This window comes from Akebia trifoliata, chromosome 3 (assembly GCF_017979445.1).
Source record: "Akebia trifoliata isolate Shusen 1 chromosome 3, ASM1797944v1, whole genome shotgun sequence".
Classification (NCBI taxonomy): domain Eukaryota; kingdom Viridiplantae; phylum Streptophyta; class Magnoliopsida; order Ranunculales; family Lardizabalaceae; genus Akebia; species Akebia trifoliata.
Genome location: NC_141377.1, coordinates 39823208 through 39843039, shown reverse-complemented (window position 1 = coordinate 39843039; position 19832 = coordinate 39823208). Strand labels below are relative to the sequence as shown.

Here is a 19832-nt window from a genome sequence, read left to right as displayed (position 1 = left end):
TTATAACTTGTATCAATTTTTTGACATAGATTTAAATATTTTAAAAGAATATTTCACTTACTATCAAAACATACGTCAATTCAAAATTTTATACTTTGCCCAGACAAAAATAAATAAATAACACAATATAAACAGTAGTGCAATGAAAATAATTCTCACTTAAATGAAATAATGTCATGCAACAATCCTCTTCATTAACTCCTGTTGTATATTTATTTATTTATCTAACCTTTTATCTCCACATTATGTCTATTTTTGGATTGAGAGAAGGGAAGAGGAGAAACTCTAGTTCTCTCCACCATGATGAGATGAGGAGAGAACTTGGGACAACATTGGAATTTTATCTTTAAAACAAAAAAAATTAAGGGTAAATTTGGAATTGTAAAATATTTTAAACGGATTTCTCCCTAACTAACTTTTGGAGAGAAAGAAAACTCACCTTTTTCTCTCTTCTCTCCATTTTTTCTCTCTCTCCTCTCCCCACTTAACAATCCAAACAAGAGAAATGAGATATGAGAAATGGAGAGAAACTCATTTATTTTCTCTTCTCTTCTCTTCATTTCTCTCAATCCAAACATAGCCTTAAAAAAAAGGTATGGTAGGATGAGATGAGGTCTCTGGCCATTGCTACTACAGTTAGACCTAAATTCACTATTTATAACTGGCAGTGATGCATGAATGGTTCATATTTCCCTTTGGTATCACATTTTGAAAAACATAAAACATGAATCATAGACCCACAACATATTTTCCATTTATAGAAACTAAAGTCGCTGAATAAAAAAGCAAGCTACATATAATCAACTGAGCCCCCCTCCCTATTATTAAAACTAATACGTTAATAACCCACAAACACCCCCACTGCAGACTCACACTTCCCCATCTTATCCTTCTCTATTTACTAATTAAGATCAAAATAGAGGACCAGCTGCAAGAATCTCTTCAGTCAGCTTGTTATCCTTGCCAATCTTATAATTCACAAATCCATCGAAGTTCTTCCTGAACAGATCCCCCAACTTCAACAATGTATCCTTATAAGCCTTCTTATCTGACCACTGCAATACAACATTTTTTATTTATCAGTGTTAAAGGATATATATGGTCAAGAAGAAAAGTTTATAATAAAAACGAAAAGCAGACTAACAGTGTTAATTGGATTGAGGATTTCTGAAGGCACCGCCTCAACTTCTGCAGGGATCTCGAGCCCAAACACTTCAGTTTTGGTATAATTCGCATTCAAAAGACTGCCTGAGTGTATAGCATCGATGATCTTTCGGGTGTATTGCAACTTAATACGGTTGCCTGAACCATAACTGCAATTATTATAAATCTCATTAAAATCTTAAGAGAGCTTAAATGAGGTAACGCAATCACATGGGTTCTATTATTATTTATATTGGTATATAGTGTATACCTCCCACCAGACCAACCAGTGTTGACGAGCCATCCCGTGGCACCATGCTTCTGCATCTTCTCGGCCAGCATAGCTGCATACTTGGTAGGATGCAGCATTATAAATGCTGCTCCAAAGCAAGCTGAGAACGTTGCTTGTGGTTCCTTCACACCTTCCTCTGTGCCCGCAACCTGTTTTTATTAAGATGTCCAATCCAATTGCCAAAACATTAATCCTTATCAACAACAAAGAAAGTACAGACTTATCTTGCAAAATAATTGCAGAACACTTGGAATTCCTATTAGAGCCATGTAAGTATTCAATGATTTCATAGAGGATAGAGATTCAGTAGTAGCTTGGCATTCGAAAAAAAGTAGTATGATCATATAAAATGCATACCAGAGCAGTGTATCCACTAATAAAATGGTACATGGTCTGTGCCAGGCTCAGCTTGCTCACAGGAGGGAGCACACCAAATGCATCACATGCCAGAAGGATGACATTCTTTGGGTGTGGGCCCACACATGGTATCTTTGCATTGGGGATATACTCGATCGGATATGCTGCCCGAGTGTTCTCTGTAACAACAACAGAATCAATGAAAAAAATACGAGATCTTAGATCTTTAATAAATGGGGTAATTTGAATATAAGAGTTAGATTGCATAGTTTTCTAACATTTCTCCATTTTAACTGATTCATGTCTATCCAATATGGTAGAGCAGTCCCACTAATATAACAGCTCTGAAAGTTTGCTATGATCGAGCATCACTTGTAATAATTGTTATAAATCATACATATTCAAAGTAGACAGTTTGTAGCAATGTTGCTGGTTTAGGCAGAGCTCTGGTTCCTCTTCTTTAGTATATTTTTTCCTCTTTAGAAGTATTCAAGTAAGTTAAATAAAGAAAGCTTTACTGACAGACTTGGTTTGAGAATTTCGTCTGCTTTAACTTGATAACTGCTTTCCTAATTTTATTATAACACTGTATGATTATGATTTACCTGTAACAGATTTGTCTGAATAGTCCACCTCTCGATAGTGCTCATCAAACACCACATTCTCCAACACTGCCAACCACAAGTATTTTGTTAATACCCCATCCATTACCAGACCATATTTAAATATAAATTACCAATTGAACAAGAAAACCGTATATTTTCAGAAATTGAGCAAAACCACAACTGACAACCCCATCATTATCATTTCATTTTAAGCTAGGGCATCAAATTATTGAGACTTCTTACCAGTTCCAAACTTGATGGCATTCCAGATATCAGGCTCCTTCTCCCCAGAAAGGTCGATGCACTTAGCATAGCAACCACCCTCTATGTTCGACACACCATTCTCACTCCAACAGTGCTCATCATCTCCAATCAGATATCTATTATGATCTGTTGAGAGAGTTGTCTTACCAGTACCTAAAAAATAATTCATAAAGAACTCATAAACAACAATGCAAATATTATTTAAAAAAACAAAAAAAACAAATCAAGATATCAGATACAAATTGAGGGCTCAAGATAAGATGGGGCTTATTAGTTGGAGACAATGGCATCACATGGCGATGATTCTCCAATGATACTGTACCTGACAATCCAAAGAAGAGGGCGACATCGCCATCTTTCCCCATATTGCATCCTGAGTGTAAGGAAAGGATTTGGCGCTTAGGCATGAGATAATGCATTACGCTGAACAAACCCTTCTTCATTTCCCCGGCGTACTGTGTGCCAAGGATGACCATTTCCCTCCTAGCAAGATTAAGGTCTATGCTAGTTGAGGACGTCATGTAGTGTGTGTAACGGTTACACGGGAACTGTCCAGCATTGTAAATAGTGAAGTCCGGAGTACCAAAATCCTCCAGTTCTTCAGGTGTGGGTCGGATACACCTGCCACCCACATGGTTATCGTTTGTACACTAACTAATATATACTGTTACATCGCTGCACTTTTTTTTTTTTTTAACTTTTGACACGGAATGTTTTTAGCTGTTAGTTAAACCTACCAAGGGATATGGACTTGAGATAGATAATCGAGATAGATAATCATTAGCGTCAGCGTTAAGAGGACTTATCTGGTAAGGCTTGTGGGAAGGAGAACACACAAACAAAAGATTGCTGAAAAATGTTTTTGCATTTCACTTACATGTTGTGCATGAATAAGGAGTGATAAGCTCTGGCAGACACAATGCGGACCTTGATCCGGTGCTCCGGGTCCCAGTTCAGAAACTGATCATTCACAAACACCTGTATTCACACATATAATGAAATTACCAATCACTGTCAATTAAAGTCGAGGAAAGAATAATGTTTCAAATAATGATACAATATAATACTACATATAAAGAGAAAATCTTCTTGGTTTGTATTCAGTAATTTGATCGCTTGTACAGTAGATATCCTCATTATACTCTCTGAAGTAATTGCCTATTTGATATGCCCATAAATCACAGTAAATTCGTAAAGTTTAACACTGCAAAGCAGTCTTTTGCAGTGATTTTAAAGATGGAATTTTTTGCAACGACCAAAATGCTACTGCCGAGATGAAGGGAAACCAAGTAAACGACAAAAAATTGCAGCTGTTTGCAGAGGGAAAACCAAGACCCAAAGACCATAATGAAATGTAAGGCCGATTTACGGCCATACTAGGCAGAGCCTAAATAAAAATTTCACAGATGTATAACAATCTAAGAATCTTAATCAATAGCTAAGTGGAATAGGAGATCATGTACAATATGTAATCATAGCATCTGATCTACCAAATTCTTGTAGAAGATCAGAAAAATACATCAAACTTCCAAGCAATCCATTGGTAAGTAGGATATGATGTATCCAACAAACAGCTTGGGATTGGAAGATATTCCCTTTGGGATCCCTTGGGATCGGAAGATATTCTAGCCGTTCTTTAACACTAGAATACTCCTCCTAACAATTTAAGTGATTATTGCATTCTTGATAACTTCCTAAGACATTTAGAATTATCATATAACTACCTAGAACACCTCCACTTAGAACATTCTCGTAGTATATAAGATTTTACACAACTCTTTTGATACATTAGAGACTCTCCTAGAATTTTTTAGATCCGTCCATACATCTCTAAACAATTCAATACTTTTCTAGAATGTCTTAGAGCTTTTTCAAGAACGAAATTCTAATACAACATACCATACATGACACTATACAAAAATTATGGAGCAACCAAATAATCCTTTAGACTTCTCTAGACCTATATGGAATGGATGATCGGATCATTCGAGAGAAGCCCAATCCTATATGAATAACCAAGGTAATTTAGCAATTCCCTTAGTAAGGGGCAATTTAATGATAAAAATGGGTCTTCCCGTCGAGGTTAACTTGGCCGTTTTTCTTGAAAAAATGAAGGCCATGAAATAGTATAATAGAGACAACATACCAATCGTGTGCTAATGCAACGATGTTATATCATGTTATCAAATGGAGACTAGGGAAGAGACACTTGCTAGGCATATGCTGCTAGGGTAAAGACTCGTCAAAACCGTGGGCTCTTGTGATTGCTCATTTTGTTACATGTCTAAAAGAATTTTAAAATATATATATATTTTTTTTAAAGTACTATTTATTTTGTATTAATATCAATACCCTAAGGAGTTTTTTTTAATTTAAAAAAATTATTTAATATAAATTTCTATCAATAATATTCACACTTTTCCCTTGCCATTACTCATTTTTTTCCTTGCCTGAGAGAATTTGAAAAGTTAAAAAAAAGTACTATTCATTTTGTATTAATATGGATTAGATCAATAATATTCACACTTCTCTCATCATTATAATAATATAGATAATTTAGATTGGGGAGATGGGTAGTTCATCATAAGTTGGGTCCCATGTGGGGAAAATATTGCACACATATACACGCTATCATCATTTTTAGAATATGAGAGCTCTTGTTATTGAGATTGAGCAAATAAATTGAGTGTCTGAATGAATCAGTGAAAAATACCTTGTCCAGCGAGTTCAAGTAATCAACGGCCCTCTCTCTATTGACCAAGAAGGTGTGCTCGTCCATTTCAATGTTAGGTGAGCCCCTGAGATTAAAATGGTAAAATTAAATAAATAACGATTCATGAAAGCGTGATGGGTGCTTCTAAATGAATAGTGTAAATAAACTTACTTTCCCCACCAAAGCTCATCCTCTGTTGTCTCATCCTTGACGACGCGTTTATCTCTCGGAGAACGACCTGTCTTCGCTCCTGATAGAGTCGCTAATGCCCCATTCGAAGTTATGAAGGACCCATGCTCGTATTTTAGGGCTTGCTCGTACAGCTCTGCACCAAAAAAAACAAAGAGACTAATGTCAGAATCTCTCAGAAACTACCTTCGCAATGGACGCATGTTTTATAGCATTATTCTTTGGGAATCCCTGGCAAATATCTTCTCATCCTAACCGTTTTTTTGATAGACAGCTTAAGTGAGGGTTTTTTGGATTGTGATACTACCGCACCATAAAAATATGAAGGAAAAAAAAAAAAAAAAAACCTTACAAGTGATTTTAACATCATCACATTTTTCCTTTTTTATATTCTGTTTTCTCATTATATTAATAAAGGAAAATCCTTGGGGATTTTGATTTTCACTGCGTCGATGTGATAGCCAAAGATGTGTATCCTTGAGATACGAGTAAAAAGCATCAGTTATGTGTGCACCTCCACGTCAGAAATGTGATGATCGCAGTAAATCCCATTGTCACCCTAGCCTTACTCAAAAGGGAAAATCCTTTTTGGGAGGGTGCAACTTGGTCTGGTTCAGTTTTGGCTAAATCAGAATCAAACCAACATAATTCAATTCCACTAAATAAAAATCATAACAGAACCAAATCAAACCATACAAAAGTTGGTTTGGATGGATTCCATGATTTTCAATATCCTATAAATTTAGTTGGAAATTACATATTTTCAATAAAATAAATATATAATAAATCATTAATTTATTCATAAAGAAATTCATTAATATAATCTTAATTTCTAAAATAATTTATAATAAATTAATTAATTTATTTATTTATTTATTATATAAAGTATGATTCTTGGTTTGGTCCAATTCTATATAAGCCTTGAACCAAATTGATCGGTTCTTCATTGTCTAAACCCATACCCAAATCACAACCTATTTCAAATTCAACCAAACCAGTCCAAAGCTATTGGTTTGATTCTCGGGTTGAACCGGACTAAGTTGCACCCTATTTTTGGGTTAAAAAAATGGTAAAAGATGAAAGATGATAAAATTAGAAGGGTTTTATAAATAAAAAAAGAGTCGTGATAATATGACACCCCTCTGACACACATCTCTTCACATAATCGAAGATCATTTTCTCGGGATATATAATAAGAGATTTATGATTATACGTATCCCGAGACAAATGGTCTATGATAAAATTATGGGATATTATTGAAAAAGAACTGAGAAGATAAGAGAGAAGACAATAAAATTAAAAGGGTGAAAAGAAAAGAAAAAAAGAAAAAATGGGTAATGTAAACCGCACCGTTGTAGTTGGGTGAGATGTATATCCCCTATAAAATTATAGTTGGAGTGCGACCCACCGTTATAGGTAAAAGATGAAAGATAATAAAATTAAAGGAAGAAGATGAAAAATGATAAAAGTTGAAGGGATGAAAATGAAAGAAAATAAAGTGGAATAATGTGGACATTTATCCCCCCTACAAAATTATAATTCGAGTAGGACTCACAAGGAAAACCATAATTGGAGTCATGTTGTGTTTTATTATAGATTAATGTATTTCTAACTCCCCCACGTGGCATACTCAAAATACCATTCTGATGTGGCATGTGTTAGAATCATAGATATTTTTTGCATCGAAATACACAACTACAAATATTTATGGGGATGTGTAGATGTCTATCCCGAGGCAAAAAGATCTATGATTTTAGCACATACCATGTCATGAGAGTATTTTTAGTATGACACGTGGGGGGATTCAATTTTCTCAACTCTATTATCCTCACGTGGCAAACTCAATCGACTACCCTGATGTAACAAGTTTGCAAACCGTAGATATACTTTGTTCGGGATACACCGCTACACTTCCTCATAAAAATGTGTATCTCGATGAGTGCAAATATGTGATTTTCAAATTTGTCACGTTAAGTAGTCGGTTGATTATGCCAGGTAGGATAGTCAGATTATCACAACTCTTATTATATAAGAAAAAAAAAAAATCGCGATAATATGACTTCCCCGTGTGGCAAACTCAATCGATTATTCTGACTTGACAAGTTTAGGAACCGGACATCGACACTCACCGGGACACACGGCCGCACTTCCTAATAAAAAAATTTATCTCGAGGAACATGTCTCCCGATGAGTGCAGGTATACGGTTCCCAAACTTCTCACGTTCGATAGTAAATTGAGTTTGCCACGTGGGGTAATCCGGTTATCACGACTTTTAAAAAAAAAAAAAAAATTTAATTTCTTCGGGTAGTTGGATTAATATCCGGTTCTACCGACTCGAGGGGCCGTATGTTAGCGATATTCATCATCACTAATTTACATGATGATGTATGACGTAACCTGAAGGAGAAAGGTTGTAGAGGATGTGCGTGAACTTTAAAGCGCTGTCGCTGATGCTGAGAGTTGGGGTGAAATGGTGATGACTTGTGTGCGAAACCTTAGGGGTTTCGGATTTCTTTGCTGGGTCTCCTTTCACCAACTTCGGTCCTGTCTCTCTCGTTAGAGAAGCCAAAGAGGCACTGTTAAAAAATTCAGTCGTTAGAAAAAGAAATTTAAGGGTAATTACGTAATTACACAAGCTCAAGCTCAACCATTTTAGATTTTAATTAATTTTTATTTTATTTTTTTTAAATTGACCTGATCGACTGAAGCTGCTGCTTTTGGCGTTCCTCTTCAGAAATTGGAGCGAAAGCTCCTTGAGCCGTCTCTTTAATAGGTGTAGTTGGAGCCGATTTTTTCTTCTGGAGCGAATGCAGCTCATCGATGGTCTGAGCTTTAACATGAGGACCACTGTCGTCGTGACAGATCTCGTTCTGTTGTTTCTTATGAGTTTGGATCTTAGCTAATCCATTTCGAGCTGTTCCTGTAACCGTTCCCCCATTCGCAAAGCTGAAGTTTCCATTTCTTGTTCCGTTCTCCGCCATTTCGATCTTCTCTGTAATTTTATTAAAGAACAGATCAAAACAAGAAACATCAGTTTTTTATTTTTATTTTAATAACGCAACAACAGAAAGAAATTCAGGGAAAAAAAATCGAATTTCAAAAATGTTATTAGAGATCGCAACTGAAATAACTAAAATACAAAACATCTGAGCCTAATCTCGTAAAATATATTTAGAAAAGGTTGATCTGTAATTATGAATTTTTTTTAACAAATTCTGCTTTGAAACTCTTTCTGTCTATAAGAAATCAAACTGCGATCTCTACATCAAAAGAATAATAATAATAACAAGTCTCGGATTCATCATTGAGATTACTACCAGAAAACTTAAAATTTAACAGCAATTCTTCTTCAAAATCATAAAAAAGGGTTGTCATGAGAACTTATTCCAAAAGCGAAAAATACTACAACAGATCGGAAATTTTCGCACATAACGAATTGAAATCCAAGAAAACAGAACAAGTCTTTATCCATGCAAGAGACTCATCGAAGATTACATAGAGAGAAATCGAAACAGAAACTGGCGAACAGAAAATTGAAAGAGAGAGATCGCACCTGAAACTGCGAGAGCTCGAAAAGAGAAGAAGACTTAAAAAGAACGAAACCCTAAAACGAGTGAGAAACGAAATAGAAAACGAAGGATTCCACCATTCAATTTCAGTGTAAACTGTGGAGGAAAAGCTTCGATGAGAGAAAAGAAAGCAGTCCAACGTCCCTTTTTATAGGAGAGTTGCTCGACCTTTAACTAGACTATAACCCAAACTATTTTAACCATGATTAAATTCTAACTCACACACAGTTTGGCTCTAAATACCAGACCACCAAAGTCCGAAAAATCCAAAATTTTATAAATAAATGTGTAACAGATTCCGATATCCGAATAGGAAAGCACTCACGCAACCACCCCCCATTCGGTAGAATAAGTCGTTTTGGATTACCCGTATAATAAATCAAATTGGATTTCTCACTCCAGTCCGTCTACAAATTAGGAAGAGACACTTACCCACCAGATCCAACTGTTTCATTTTTATTTAAAAAACTCCCTTCGAATACTACAATTCCAAGTAAATTAACCTTACTTTATGATGTTTGTTAGCCACCATCAAAGCTTGTAGCAGGAAATTGAAAAACAGTTAATTTTCGCTATTGAAATTTTCGTTCTAAATTTGAAAGTTCGGTGGCCATCCACTTTAAACAAATTCAATAAAATTCAAAAAAGATATTTTTTTTTATTTTGATTTTTTGGATTTAAGATTTTTCATGAAATCTAAGAGATTTTTATGTTTGATTGCCAATTTGATAATCCACGTAGGCCCAAAGACCCATAGTAAGATTTGAAATCTTACTAGGTATGCCATGCTAGTCTAACTCATAAAGTAAGGTTTGTTAGAGTAACAAACTTGGTAAAGTAGAGGAGTTTTTGTAATAAAATTATAACATATAGGTCTGTCTGATACAGCTCTCAATTAGGAAAGTGCTAAATTGACTTTGTTGGACATTGTGCTCAACACTGTGGTGACATGGCAATCAAAGATAATCGTAGATTTGTTTCTTGTGGAAAAAATCTATGATTCTCTGTGCACTGCCATGTCAGCAGTGTTGAGCGGAGTATCCAACAAGTTTGTGGCACGCTTTAATTGGAGTTAAAAACACCTCAGACTCCTATCGAAGTTGTGCACATAGCGTTATCTAAGTTTTCACCAATCCAAATGTGCCATGTAGACATCGTTATTAAATATAAGAACAGGGCACCATATTAGATCATGACTCTATGATAAAACAGTGGACCCCATTCCATTTATCGTTATAAAAAATAAACATCACATCCAACTACAATAGAACACTATCCCAATTTATTACCTTTTCTCCTCACCAGTGAGTCTCACTTCAATTACATTTGTAGGGTATAAACATTTCACTCAATTATAGTGGAGTGGGGCTCACATTATCCCAGTCGTTTCTTTACCCTTTCAAATTTATCCCCCCCCCCCCCCTCAATAACATTCCTTCAATTTATTATATTTTCTCTTTTACTCTATTTTAAAATCTATTTTTCCTTTTTGCCCTCTTAACCACAAAGATTTTTTAATAACACCCTTCCCACTTTATTATTTTTTTATTTTTACCCCCTTAACTTCAAAGAGGATGCTCGTGTCATAAATATGGGCAAACTCTAGTTATTATTTTTCCATTAATGATTTCCATTTCTCCCCGTCTTTCAATGGTTGCACTTTTTTCACTTATATCTATTTCGATAATCAAATTTGGGTAATTTTAAATTAGTTCTAAAGGTGTTTGGAAGGTTGTATGTTCAGGCCTTAATAACCTTATATGACCTAACTCTTCTAATTGAACATATCTTTATGTCATGGCCAAGCGATGAAACTAAAGATGGACAAGTTTGATTGCAACAATAGCTTAAGTATGGATTTGTTTCAGGTTTTGGATATTAGGGAGGTCGGATGATAACTTTAAAAAGCTAAATTTAAAGCGGGATACTAATATGTATAGGGTATTTCGAGTACTTTATGTACAAATAGATGTTCAAATATACTTTGGAAAAGCAAAGGACTTTAATTATGGCTTTATTCTATAAATTGAAACTAAATAATTAAAATATTTTTGGTATTGTGTATTTTACCCATGTATGTTTGTAGAATTTCGACAGAACTTCGATATTTCATGATTATGTATATTAACGGTAATTCGACAATTTTCAATAGTTCGAGAGTCCAAGAGACTTTGAAATCAGTGTTTCACCAGAATTTTCAGTATCTCGAGTGTTAGGGGCCTTGAGAATCAGGGTTTTAACTTGACCTAACACTTTGGGAGCTTATAAAGCTTCAAATTTTTGGGTTTTGACGAGGTTTCCATACTTCAAGGGTTCATGGCATTTCAAAATTCAGGGTTTGGGTAAAACTTCAAGGCTAAAATCTTTCGGAAGAATTTTAGAATGGAGGGGAGCTATGTTAATCACTCTAGGGAGCTTTTGGGAAGAATTTTAGAGTATGAAACAATGAGAGAGGACACCTTAGTTATAGGGTTATTATAATTGACCTTCAAATATCATCGATCTTTAATATCATTTTTCAATATTTTTTTCATTCTTTTTCTTTGACTTAGGTCAAATGAAATTTTAGCTTTTAAGACCCCCCCCCTTTAAAATACTCCCATTTTAAGGTTTAGTTCTTAATTTCATAAACTCTCAAAAAGCTTTTGAACGTTCAATTTTCTTCCTAGACTCTCTGAAAATATTATCTTTGGGACTTTTGCTTCTTAATATTCCAAATAATTTTTCGCACAATTTAGGGGTGCCTACACTAACAATTTTCAATTTTCAATTTTCTAGAGCCTAGTTACGCCACTAGTGTTGTTGGTCTTGCTTTGGAGAATCATAGAGCTTGGTGACTAAATATTGTAGATTGATAGATTTACCATCTATATAGAGCATCAACTTTTGGGTTCGAAGAGTCTTTCATTATATTGGTTGTACTATCACCTAAATTTCTTCCCACTTTCCTCTCCACCTAACCTTTACCTCATTTGTCCTATTTAAATAAAATTTTAATTAACATCTTATGTATTCCTATAAAAATCCACTTTCCAATTCTTCTCGTATTGTCATATTTATATTTCATTGATGATCATTATTTTTTATCTTTAATAATTTTCATTGAGAAAGAATCAAACCACATAACCTACTCAAATGCTTTTGGAAAAGATCACGACAGACTCGATTTAGTACTCCATTGGTTCTGATAGATTTCAAGATGAGTAAGATGCAATAGTGATGGACCTCACATGGGGGTGTAAATGGGTACCCATTTAATCGAAACCAAATTGGAACCAAAAACCTTGGTTCCGGTTCCCTTTTTATTAGAACCGATTAGAGTCGGGTCTAAAATGGAATCAAACTGATAGGAACCGGAATCATTAGGTTTTATCTAACGGGTAATCGCGGGTACTCAAAACCCATTTATTTTGTCATTTCTTTCAATATTATAAATGATCTAAGGTATTTTTTATTTCAAAATAAATATGTTATATAAATTTCTTCAAATTTTCATATAAACTATCGATAGAAACTTACAATGAATTACTCTTCTAAAAATTTATTACTTTTAATTAAGATAATTTTTTCTTTTTGAAAAAATCATTAATTTGTATATTTAGTATAACAAATTAGAACTAAGTTAATAATTTTATTGATAATGTGTTAATATTTTGAAAGGATTTTTTTAAACTAATTTGAAATACATTTTTTCTTATTCAATTATTGAGAACAGGAACCGATGGGTACCCATGATTTTTGGTGGTTCTGATTCTATTTATTTTAGAACCAGAATCAAACTTAATATAATAGTTATAGTTCTAAGTTTCTTAGGAACCGACCCATTAAGATAAATAATATATTTTTTTAATTAGAAAAAAATTATGAGTATCCAATAAAATAGGTAATTATTTTCAAATGTGACAATTTAATTTGTAATTCATTAATGGAAATTTAAGATTAACAATGAATTCTTCAAGAAGATCTAAATTTTGAAGACAAAATTGTAGAAAATAATGGTATGGACCATTGAAATTGTATAAATATGTGTAAAATGAATGAACGTTCAAGTAGAGAAAAAGTAAAAATAAATAAAGATTTCACATTCTCTTTATTTTTTATTCTAGTTCAACTACATTTAATACAAAGTATTACTTTCTTGTCATTTAAACTAGAGTACTCATTTCATTATACATGTTATAAATAAAATGTATATACTAATGGGGTATCTGTACCGATCGCGTACTCAATGGATACTTGATTCTTATTGGGTCCTTAAGATAGCTACCTAGAACTAGACCAAAAAATGATCAGGTCCATAACGATCGACTCAAAATAGACTAATCTATTTTGGGTACATAGGTGATTGAGTACCCATTGACATTCTTAGGCTATGTTTGGATTGAGAGAAGTAGAGATAAGAGAAACTCATTAAGATAAGAGAAGGGAAGAAAAGAGAAACTCAATTTCTTTTCTCTCCACCGTGTTTGGAATGAGTGAACTTGGGATAGTTTTGAAATTTTAAAATACCTTAAATGAGATTTAGGAACAAAGTTGAGATTATAAAATATTTTAAAAGGGTTTCTCTCCACTTTTTGAGAGAAAGAAAACTCATCTCCAATTCTTCTCCCTTCTCTCCCCACTTAACAATCCAAACAAGAGAAATGGAGAGAAACTCATTTATTTTATCTTCTCTTTTCTCTATTTCATTCAATCAAAACACAACGTTAATGTGTACTGTGATTTACGAAATCATATCATCTTATGAAAATTGGAATGAGATGGGATTCTGATAAATATGAATTAGATTACATTTTTCTTTTTTATTATTAATATTCATAATTGTCTTACAAACCCTATCAACTCTAAGCATTTTTATCCTTTTAACAATAGATAATATTTTAATTCATTATATATTTAATTCAACATAGATGGACGATATAATTATTCTTTTGTGATTAATGAACAATCCTTGAAAATGAAGGGTAATTTTGCCATTTAAATATAAATCCTTTGTAAATAGTCTTGGTTAGAGTTCTGCCTTCGTAATTTATAAATGTAAATGACTTGATATCTAATTTTAGAGATACTTTTCTTCGTCAACAAGTAGAATTCACAGTAATTAAAGAGGCCACGTCAGCCAAAAGCTTTTTTAAGAAACGTAGTTGTTCGAGATTGACCTTTTGACACCCGTTTCAGTCTTCATGTGCATGATGCGCATACTAAATGGACTAATGGAGATTCACTGATGCACGTGTGCGGCGTCCAAAACTATTTTTGCTATTGAATTTGTAACAAGTTTTCTAATATACTATGAGGATACCAACAATTTAAATTTTATCAAAAAGTTAGAATGTATTATTTAAATAATTCAATCAACGGTCTCTTCATTTTAAATAAAACTACTAAATATCAAAGTTAACGTAGGTGATTTATAAATTATATTATATTTTGCTAGGCCTGGGATATATACCTTATATGAATTGAGGGATTGGCTCCATGGCAATTTTAGATTGGTTAATGCTCACAGATTGTACATTCGATACCTATTGTAGATGCACGAAATGGCACTACACTTTCCTTCTCTTTAAGCTCGGGGGGACCTGCAGAACAGCCCACTCCGACGATCAAGTTAGCCAAATTGATCAGTGTAATGTGCTTAGAGAAGAAGAATTCGAACCTTTTTTACTCGTAGTTTTCTCCCTTATATAGGCGTTCAACTTGATCGTTTTCTGTGCCAGCCCTTGAGGTGACCTGGGGTAGTTAGCCTACTCTCTGACATGTCAGCTGCAGGAGTTGTTGCAACTGCCCTATCGCTTCTGAGAAAGTCAGATTTGATCTGACATGACGTGGGTGGTTAGAACTGGCTGTCTATTGCAGGCTTATCTGTCAGACCCGTCATACCGGCCTACGAGCTGATGGCACAATTCCGAGCTTAGAATACATGCATTCGTCGGGATTAATAAACCGAGCCACGACCTCAAATCATTAATCTTGGCCCCTGATCGAGCCACGTGTCCGTGCTCAAGAATTTCCCCCCACAATACCCCCTCCCGAGGGCTCGGTCAGAATGATCGGGTACTCGGGAATATTAAAAAAAAGACACGTGGATGCGTCTCATTGGGTCTCAGCTAAGATTGATGATATCTTTATGGCGAATTAAGATATCGTTCTCACTCCTCGAGGGCGGCGGTCGGTTGGGCTCTTATCGCAGTTCGCGCCCTGTCTGTTGGTTTAAACGGCGCAATTATTACAAAGAGTGCACGTGGCGCCCGGGGAGTGGCATCGATTTGTGTGTAAAAGGTCGAACGGTCGTATTGGGTTTCTCAGCATTTAATGCCTCATTATTGACCTGGGAAAACCCTGTCCGTTGATCCTAAACGCGCATCTCGAGGCCTCCTTGCCTATAAATATCCCTCTCACCCCCTACCTTCATTCTCACTCTAGCTTTCCTTGCTGTTACGCTGCCCATTTGTCTCCTCGCGTGCCCCCTGTTTTCGCCAGTGCCTCCGCCGCGCCCTCGCCGTGCCATTCAGTCCTTTGCCGCCCAGCGACCGGACGCTTTCCAGTTTCTTCGAAAGAGTGAGGTAACGAAATCGAGGCCTCTCCCCTCTCCTCTATCTCCCTTCTCCTCTTTCAAAAGGAAATGGCCAAGGGGAAAACTCATTCCCCTGTTCGCCCTCCGCTGGACGCCGTTCGGGATGTTTTCGGTATCCCTAGCGGTGTGAGTCTATCCTACGTGGATGAGACCCTCACTCAGCGTGAGTGTTCCTCAGGTGCCACTGTGGTACACTGGGGGCAACTGAAGGCTGGCCTCCGAGTTCCTCTCAGTAGGCTTACTCGAGAGGTACTAAACTTCTACAGGAGGGCTCCCGGCCAATTGAGCGGGAACTTCTTCCGTCTAATTCAGGCTTTTGAGCTGATGAATGATAGACTGGAAGAAGGCCTGCAGCTCGGTCTTCCGGACATTAGGGCACAGTTTGTCCTTAAGAAATGTCCGAATAGGCCGGGCTTCTTTTATCTTTCTAAGAGGAGAGGGAAGCCGTCCTTGATCGAGCTTCCCGACTCTGACAAGGATTGGTTTTTATTTCCAATCCGACTCTCCGGTCGGTGGGAAGGCGCTTCCGGGGACGAGCTTCCCCCCTTGCTATACCACTCCTTCAATCCCTATGGTGAGTGTTCCCTGGTTTTCTATCTTGTTGTTTTTCCTTTTTTTTTTTTTTGCTGCTGTTTTCCGTGTATACTGATTTTTCGCTGTTCTATTTTGCGCAGATCCGACTAAAGATAAATTCCCTGGTGAATCCGTAGTGATCACCCATCTTCTCTCCAATATCGATCTCTACCACCACGCAACAGCCGCTCTACCCCCTACCATCCGTCCTTCCGATATGGCGCTTCAATCCAAGCGCCCCCCACCCGTCCTCGGATCAGACTCCGAGGAGGAAATAAACGAGGCTCCCCCGACCCTGCCTACTGGAGCTGCCGGGGTGGGGCGCGCCTCCATGGAGGAGGAAGAAGAGGAAGATCGCCAGCCTCTCCTCAAGAGGTTAAGGAGGGGGCCTCGACCTCCGGCACCCATTTTCCAGCTACCACCACCTCCTGCACCCGAGGAGTCCAATGATCCAGCCGAGCCGTCCCAGGTATCTTCGGCTGGATCGGCTCAAAGGGGGAATATGCCCCCTCCCTCCCCATGGGTGGTACAACCCATGATCCGGGGGAGGCCGGTGTCTGACAAGGACTCCGCCCTATCTGACCCGGCGATAGCTCGGGCAATTTTTGATGCGACCGCGCTTCCTCGCGACGTCGAGAAGGTTCGCCGGAGTTTTGCAGCTGACTCGGCAAAGTTCTCGCGCGACGCTTTCCGAGCCTTGGCCGTGGTAAGATACTTGTCCTTTTCTCCTAGTTTACTGTGTTTTGTTTCCTTTTTCATCGTCCTTTTAACACCGTTTTTTCCTTGCTGATCAGGCTCAGCACGCCATGGCCAAGCTCGTAGAGTCTCGCGACGCTTCCGTGGATACCCTTCGGGCCGCGGAAGGTCGTATTCTTCAGCTTCAGGCTGAAAAGGATGCGGCTGCGGCCAATTCCGAGAAGCTCCAATCGAGCTTGGATAGCGCACTATCCGAGCTTGAGCAGAGCAAGGATAAGTTGGCCCTGGCGGAGGGGAAGATCTCCTCCCTGGAGGAGCTGGTGAAAGCGAAAGAGGCGGAGCAGGAGAGAGCCCTCCAAGACCAACTAAATTCCCTCCAAGCCCAGCTGGACTCCTCAGAGGAGGCTTGGGAGACGGCCTACAACAAGTTGAAAGCGAAACTGAAGAAAGCCGAGGCATTAGCAAAAAAGCCAGAGGCGATCCCAGAAGCCGCTCCGATTGCCACTCCCGAGCCGATTCCCGAAGTCCAAGCTGCACCGGTTGAAGACCAAGCTCCCGATGATGCCGTGGTTGAGATTGAAACGGATGTATAGTTTTTTAGTTTTTTTTTTTTTTTGGCGCCTTTTTGGTGGCCCATTTTTGTAACTGTGTGTCATTCCGACATATATATATACATATATATTTTTCGTTGACTCTTGTGCTTCCCTTTTTGCTTTCTCTTCTTTCTTTCCTTTTTCTTTTATGTTAAGGTATATTGCTTAAAAAGAAGACAAACGAAATAACTTAGTATACCTAAGTCCTTAGGCTCGATCATAAGATTTTTCCTCCAAACCAACTCCTCAGTTGGGCTCGGTTCCTATGGAGGGGCCGAGGCTTTTCCTTAGACCAACTCCCCAGTTGGGCTTGGCCCCCGTGGTGGGACCAAGGCTTTCCTCCAAACCAACTCCTCAGTTGGGCTCGGCTCCTATGGAGGGGCCGAGGCTTTTCCTTAGACCAACTCCCCAGTTGGGCTTGGTCCCCGTGGTGGGACCAAGGCTTTCCTCCAAACCAACTCCTCAGTTGGGCTCGGCTCCTATGGAGGGGCCGAGGCTTTTCCTTAGATAGCAGGGCTGTTGAGCAAAGATGACTTTATTGATAGTATTTCTTTAAATTGAATACATTCCATGGTGATTGAATTTCATCGCCGGTCGGAGTCTCCAAGTAGTAAGTGTCATTTTCCCCGACTTTTCGCACAATATACGGTCCTTCCCAGTTACAGCCGAGCTTCCCACTATTAATTTCCTTGGTATTAGAAAATACCTTTCGTAACACCATATCCCCGACTTTGAACTCCCTGCAACGTACCTTCCGGTCATAAGATCTCTTCAACACCTGTTGGTACCGTGCTAACCTCTCTATGACCCTTTCCCGCGTCTCATCCAACCAGTCCAAATTCCGAGCCACCATTTCGTCGTTGAATTCTGTCTCGGCCACCAGCGTCCTTGTTGTAGGAATCTGTATCTCGGTGGGAATGACAGCTTCTGTTCCATAGGCTAGTGCGAACGGAGTGAAACCTGTCGCCCTTCTTGCCGTGGTCCGGTATGCCCATAAGACACTATGTAGCTCGTCTACCCACCTTCCCTTGTGTTCCTCCAGCTTCTTTTTCAAGTTTGCGAGGATTGTTTTGTTTGATGCTTCAGCCTGGCCATTTCCCTGTGGATATCTTGGCGATGATTGCAGAGAACGGATTCCGTATTCCTTGAAGTACGATTGCACACGGTTGCCCTTGAACTGAGTTCCATTGTCCGAGATCAGTGCATAAGGGATCCCGAACCGCGTTATGATGTGCTCCCACGTGAATTTGATAACTTCTTCCTCCCGGATCCGTGTAAGGGGAACAGCTTCCACCCATTTAGTAAAATAGTCCGTGGCCACCAGGATGAATAGCTTGCCCCCCTTTCCCCGAGGCAGAGGTCCCACGATGTCCATTCCCCATATTGAGAACGGCCAGGGTGATTTCATAGGGTGGAGTTCACTGGCTGGCTGCAGATGCATGGGGGCATGTTTTTGGCATTGACCACAGGTCCTCACATACCTCTTACAGTCTTCCTGCATCCTTGGCCAGAAGTAGCCCTGGGTGATAACCTTATTGGCGAGCGACCGTCCTCCCGAATGATTGCCACAGATTCCCTCGTGGATTTCCGCCATGATGAGCTCGGACTCTTCCTTAGTAAGGCACTTAAGAAGTGGCCCCCCGAAGGACATTCTATACAACTCCTCCCCAACGAGAGTGTACTTGCTGACCTGCCGAAGTAGCTTTCTGGCCTCCCCTCTGTCTTCTGGCAGCACCTTTGAACGCAGATACTGAGTAAATTCTTCTATCCATCCCGACGTTCTATCGACCTGTGAGCACTCCCTTTCCACATATTCGATACTTGCTTTAGGCAGGTATTCCACAGGTAAAGACCGTCCCTCCGTCTCCCCTAGCATTGAGGCTATGTATGCCAACGAATCTGCATGCCTGTTCTCATCCCTGGGAATCTGGCATATTTCCACTTGGTCGAACTTCTCAATTTCTCGTTTGACTGAGATCAGGTATCTCGCCATGCGTTCATCCTTTGCTTCAAATTTCCCGTTGCATTGGTTGGCTATAAGTTGGGAGTCGGTGCATAGCTTTACCCGGCCGATTTTCAACTCGCTCGCCATTCTCAGCCCGTGGATAACTGCCTCGTACTCAGCTTCATTATTTGATGCCCCGAACCCAAGTTTAATTACCTTTTCCAGTCTATCGTTGCTCGGTGTTACGATTACTATCCCAACCCCCGAGCCCGAGTAGTTCGATGACCCATCGACAAAAATTCTCCATCCCGCCTG

At 38.3% G+C, this 19832-nt stretch overlaps 1 protein-coding gene across 1 annotated transcript; it reads right to left on the bottom strand.

Moving 5' to 3' along the window:
- Positions 1 to 732: 732 nt before the first annotated feature.
- On the bottom strand, positions 733 to 9277 carry LOC147406905 (phosphoenolpyruvate carboxykinase (ATP) 1-like). Its single transcript, XM_086435254.1, has 13 exons — positions 9118 to 9277; positions 8259 to 8556; positions 7962 to 8140; positions 5546 to 5699; positions 5375 to 5459; positions 3539 to 3639; positions 2984 to 3282; positions 2641 to 2814; positions 2398 to 2463; positions 1793 to 1971; positions 1415 to 1584; positions 1145 to 1313; positions 733 to 1055 (listed from the first exon to the last, which is right to left on the bottom strand). Exons 2-13 carry the CDS (start codon positions 8543 to 8545, stop codon positions 912 to 914), a joined length of 2007 nt encoding a protein of 668 aa, XP_086291380.1. The 5' UTR covers positions 8546 to 8556; positions 9118 to 9277; the 3' UTR covers positions 733 to 911.
- Positions 9278 to 19832: the final 10555 nt, after the last annotated feature.

Excerpts from the sequence above, each read along its gene's own strand:
- LOC147406905 (XM_086435254.1), bottom strand. The coding sequence starts at position 8,545 with ATGGCGGAGAACGGAACAAGAAATGGAAACTTCAGCTTTGCGAATGGG. Across the intron at positions 8,141-8,258 it reads CAGCAGCTTCAGTCGATCAG|TGCCTCTTTGGCTTCTCTAA; the intron begins GTCAATTTAAAA and ends ATTTTTTAACAG. Across the intron at positions 3,640-5,374 it reads ACTTGAACTCGCTGGACAAG|GTGTTTGTGAATGATCAGTT; the intron begins GTATTTTTCACT and ends GTGTGAATACAG.